The following is a 5,156-nucleotide window of genomic DNA, read 5'->3' as shown; positions in this document are numbered from 1 at the left end:
TATGCTCTGATTTTGATTGAGCCCTTTAGCCATCCCCCCCCCCTTTGGATTCGTTATGGCTGGAAGGGATTTCAAGTTATAGGCACAGTTTACCACACCATCAGATGTTTTAGAGCAGCCAAGGTGGTCAATAAAGGTATCGGCACATAAACTCTATTATTTAGAATTCATGTTTCGATATTTTTGATCACCTTGGCTGCTCCGAAATATTTGATGATACATATTTTTTAAGTTGATTAAAACTTGAACTACATTTACTGTGCCTTAAACTTTAAAGGGATACGACTCCCCCAAAAGTTATTGCATAAGACAAGTTGCTAAATAATCTTTTTTTGGCGCTAAGAGAGTTCTTTATTTTCAGGGGAAATCACTAAATTGGTAACACTGCTTCCATATATCAAAGACAAAGGAATTGAGCCCATACAGCTGTAAGACTGAGGAAGGTCTAGCTTTATTGTTATTCATCTTTCTTCCGTAAAGTGTGTTGAAAATAATGTTTTCAGTTTCCTCCTTAATCACTGGCTTCCAACAGTGGTAAACTAGTGCTGAAAACGCACCAACTGACTTGTACAAACACAAACGTGGGGAGCTCTATGAAGCGGAGCTCGTATAGACTTTTACTTTACATTGACTTTACATCTCATACTTGAAAGAGAAGTCTTAAGAAAGATATGTGTCTCACTCACACACATCATCATCTCATCATCTTATTTATTGTACATGTGACGCCCTCTTTAGGTTACAGCTTGGTTACAGCAATATTTATTTACTTAGTAGCTTATTATGGTAGGTCGTTATTTTTGTGAGTTTATGTATTATAATATATTATTTGAAGCATTGTATTAGGTATTATAGCGTATAGCTTCCACTATTTTTGACTTTTAAACTCACTCTCTGTCGTTCCCTAACTGCTACCTAACTGAATCCTCTTCTTATTCGCTCAAAGGTTGCGTGGTAGAAATCCCTCAAGTTCGCCTATGCCTTTCAGTGTTTCTTAATTGTGTGTTTCATTGTTTTTGTAGAATAAAATGTAAATATTACTGCTTGAATCCCACTAAATATTATATGCGAAAATTTGTTAAGTCTGTTTGTTTGTTTGTCTTCACGTCTAAACCGATAAAGATGAACCGCTGAACCGATATTAAGATGGAATCCGGTATACAGACAGTTAAAAATATAACCATGACATGACAGTAACAATCAGAATATTAATGTCGCTCGGGGGACGTCTTTCGTTTTCATGAAGATTCAAAATGACAATGAGAAACAAAAAGAAATCGATCTTTTATTTCGAGAGCGACCGATGCGTACCGTAGTCACACCAATTTGCCACACTGCTGTAACCTACCGTTCTTTTACCCGAACCATATCGTCATGTTAATGAACCCTTTTGACCAAATGTTACGGGGAATTTTCACTCTGTGTTATTGTGTATGTTCGAGTGCCTCACTAAAATAGGTAGTTATTTCTTAACTACGGTTGTTATCTTCTTCGAAGTCATAATATTTCTGTGACTGCCAATTTGGTGCCACAACATATTTACCTTTTTATTAGGTATAAATAATTTAATTACTTTCAAACAATAAAAAACACACACGTCTAAAAAATAATTTATAATTTGTTTTGACATTCTCGTCTGGTAATTTCCCTCTGGCAGCGCGCGCAGAGCTGCGGGCAGACGAGGCAGCGGCGGCGCTGCGGCGGCGCCGGCCGCAGCAGCTCCACCAGCTCGAACATCGTCAGCAGCAGCATGTAGGCCAGCATGAGCCACGCCACGCCGCGCACCACGCCGCGCGTCGTCTCCGGCGTGCGGAACGTGCGCACGCGACGCCCCATCGCACTACGCCTGACACTGCGCAATACCATATACATACGCTGAAGTGACAATTTTCACCGAGATGCGACGCTGCACATTTTTTTGAGAGAACACGTCGTCACCGAGTAGCACAGAAATCCGAGTAGCTATGTCACTATCTCTCAATGAAACCTGCAGCGTTGCGTTGCGTCGCGTCTCCGTGTGAATTGAGCCTTAAATAGAGAAAAATAAGGGCTAATGGCTAATGTAATGTGTGATCAGGGATTTTATGGAGCTTCGTATTTGTAACCGAAACTCGAAAGTCTCGTAACCCCCCCAAACTCCCCGAACCCGAGAAAAGAGCGAACTCCTACCTAAAAGGCCGGCAATGCACTTGTGACTCTTGTGACCATATAAGGCTGTCCGTTTGCTCTTTTGCTTTCTATTCCATAAAAAAACTATCGGATATCCGGAATAAAAATCTCTGTTTGTAACAGAGTCCGTTAAAGGTTTCAAATAATTTAGGATAGTAACAGGTTTTTGTTTTTATACCAAGTTTAGCCGACACTAGAGGTAAGTAAGAGGCACATTCATAGGGTAGATTGACACCCTATTGGCGGTTTTGTATGTAAGTATAGGTAGCTAGGTACACACGTATTAGGTAGTTATTTATTGATATGTTTTTAAAGCGGGAGATTTTGTGCGCGTTTTTGTTTGCATGTATGACGAGTGAGTTGTCGTTGGTATCCCTTGGTGCTTGGCACCCGCAGAGCCGATCGCCCCCTCCAACCCCCCCCTTTAAGCCGCTACTGGGCACATTGAATACAAACGTTGAACTCGAGTGGTCCCTGTGAGCGGCTCCGTCTGACGAAATCCATGTTCCGACTTAAACGCCGCGATCCAATCGAAGCTAAGAGCTATCCTACAATCAACTCGAGCTCTCAATCAGCGAACGAAATTAATAACAGGTTCGTAAGTAGAAACTGAGCATACCGTAGGATCTCAACTCTTTACCAGTACCTTTTACTCTACCATTATGAACTCGGAAGCTCAGAATACACTCTCTGAACCTATTATGATTGAGCGACGTTGATTGCGTGTGTCGAAGTCGTAAAATGTAGCGATTGAAGCTTCGGAGAGATATTTTTAAAATAACTTAAAAGTTTCCATTCCTACGATTCAAACAAGATAGCGACGTTACCTACATGAGCAAAACGTCACACAACATTTCTCGCAAGGTCTCACTAAATGAAGCTTGAGGTCTGATGATCGTATAACAGTTAGATGGTGTCACATCCACCGCATACGGTGACGGTGCTAAAGTACCTGTCGCGCAGTGATCGGTCGGGCGCGGGTCCTGCGCGCGAGCACGCGGCGCAGGTGGCGGCGGCCGTGGTACAGCAGCCCGTGCACGAACCAGATGCAGGCGTAGAGCAGCAGCACGCGCACCACCGCCGCCGGCGACAGCGCGCCCAGCTCGCCGCCCGCCGGCGCCCCCGCGCGGAGCGACATCGCGCCGCTCACCGCCTCACGGCCCGGCCTCCGCTCCGCATTGCTGGCGCGGCCGAACACGGGACATTGACGTGACTGACAGCTGTCGTGAGGTATGATGCTGATCGCTGTTTAGGAAAAACGTATTAAACGGAGGTTGCGTTTCTTTGTCTATGTAAGTATGTCGCTCGCTGTGCTGGCGTTCCGCTTACAGATGCATGCATTAGGCTACGTTTCCACCAGAGATGTGCGAGGATGCGTGCGAGGAATGTGTTTGTCATGAAAGGGCATGAACCAATAAAAACGCTCCATTTACCTATCCTCGCTCCGCTGAGCTGTTTCCAGAGCTGTGCTGTAAAACCGTGTAATTGTTGCTGCAGCATGCATAGCAACTCCGAAGTTTCCCCCTTAATTTAAAACCGCCTCTCTGATGGATTTGATGAATGTGAAGTGTTATGCGTAGGAGGTGGTAAATAATACGCCAGTTGTACGTGTGCGTAACAGAACCATTTTATTCAGTAAACCTTAGATTATCCTCGTGCCTACATCCTTCCTTTGGAAAGGACATAAGAAATAATTATAATTGGACACTGACGGCCTTTGTAAAGTACACAGTGAAAAACTAGTAGGAAAAGCCGGAGATTTTTTCCTCTATTTCTCCTGGACATTTTAAGTTCTAAGCAATATAATTTGAAGTTTCAAAAAATATTACAAAAAGTACCTTTGGTAGGCAGGAGGCTAAATACATTACGATTGTCGCTGGTACAAGTAATATGCGTTTATGTAGCAGTAAACTATTGTGTTACTGCTAAACACTACAAGTGGCCAATTGCCCTACTACACCTCACCCGAAAGTCCATTCAAATGAATGGATGAAGTACAACAAGCATCGATGCCGGCAGTCATTCTCAGGAGGGTGCATTGCATCTTGCATCTGCATATAGGGAGGTGCGTTATGTATCTTAGTCTTGTTAGATGTATTTTCTTTTATTTCAGGGTGGTGTAATTATCCCCAAGCCCATGATCATAACCATAGCTTTCCCCGGATTAAAAACCGGGTTAAAAAAGGGAGGCTAGGCTCCTACGGGTGCGTTCTTCGTCTTGCGGTGTGGTCAGCTCGCTCCCACAACACATTTCCTGACCGGACTACAGGACGCTGGGCGCATCCAGTGTGGCAGGCTCAAAGCTTTAGTTAAGAAACCATTTCGTACTCTAATTGATTCCAAGTTAATTGGTGAATTAAAAATGTTCACAGTACGTGCTGTATCGACTACTTAATACCTACCCACGTAAAGTTCCATGGTGTCGGCAGGGACGTTTTACGATTAAGGTGAAAGGTGGTGCATAGCAAAGCAAGTGTAATTGTGTTTGAATTGATTCGAGCAGGAGGGCGGGCGGCAGGTGGCGGCGTCGCGGCGGCGTGCCCGCGGGCGCGCGGGTGAGCGGCCGCGCGCGGCACGCGACGCGCGATGTGGGTCAGCGGAGCGCCGCCGCCGAATGTAGGCCGCGGCGGAACTCCGTTGACCCCAGCGCCGGTGCACTAAAACTAATTTACCTCAACTGCCAAGATAGGGCTTGTTCCACGGTACACACGCCACCGCAGGGCGGGGTGCGCGATCCATAGCGGCTACCCAGTACTGGCAAACGTTTGTAGTGTTGACTTAGCAGGTCTTAACGATAAGTAAAGAATAGCTTTTCAAGTTATTGCACTTACTTCGTGTCGTTTTTGTTACCAGGCTGTCCTTGCAACTGCAAAGGCCGAAGGCGTGGTGTTTCGTATGTACAGCAAGTCAATAAAGTACACGTAATACATTTCTTCAGGAATCTAACTGGTAAGTTAAATTAAAGTTATGCTGCTGAGCTTAGTGGT

General features: G+C 44.8%; 1 protein-coding gene across 1 annotated transcript; it reads right to left on the bottom strand.

The window, feature by feature from the left end:
• Window positions 1-1,598: 1,598 nt before the first annotated feature.
• Window positions 1,599-4,643, bottom strand: LOC141445350 (uncharacterized). Its single transcript, XM_074111190.1, has 3 exons — window positions 4,572-4,643; window positions 3,122-3,414; window positions 1,599-1,852 (listed from the first exon to the last, which is right to left on the bottom strand). The coding sequence occupies exons 1-3, from the start codon at window positions 4,585-4,587 to the stop codon at window positions 1,841-1,843; spliced, it is 321 nt and encodes a 106-aa protein (XP_073967291.1). The 5' UTR covers window positions 4,588-4,643; the 3' UTR covers window positions 1,599-1,840.
• Between the last annotated feature and the right edge of the window lie 513 nt (window positions 4,644-5,156).

The sequence above is a fragment of the Choristoneura fumiferana genome, chromosome 2, assembly GCF_025370935.1.
Source record: "Choristoneura fumiferana chromosome 2, NRCan_CFum_1, whole genome shotgun sequence".
Lineage (NCBI taxonomy): Eukaryota > Metazoa > Arthropoda > Insecta > Lepidoptera > Tortricidae > Choristoneura > Choristoneura fumiferana.
The sequence above is the reverse complement of the archived record's forward strand: the minus strand, read 5'-3'. Positions and strand labels throughout refer to the sequence as shown.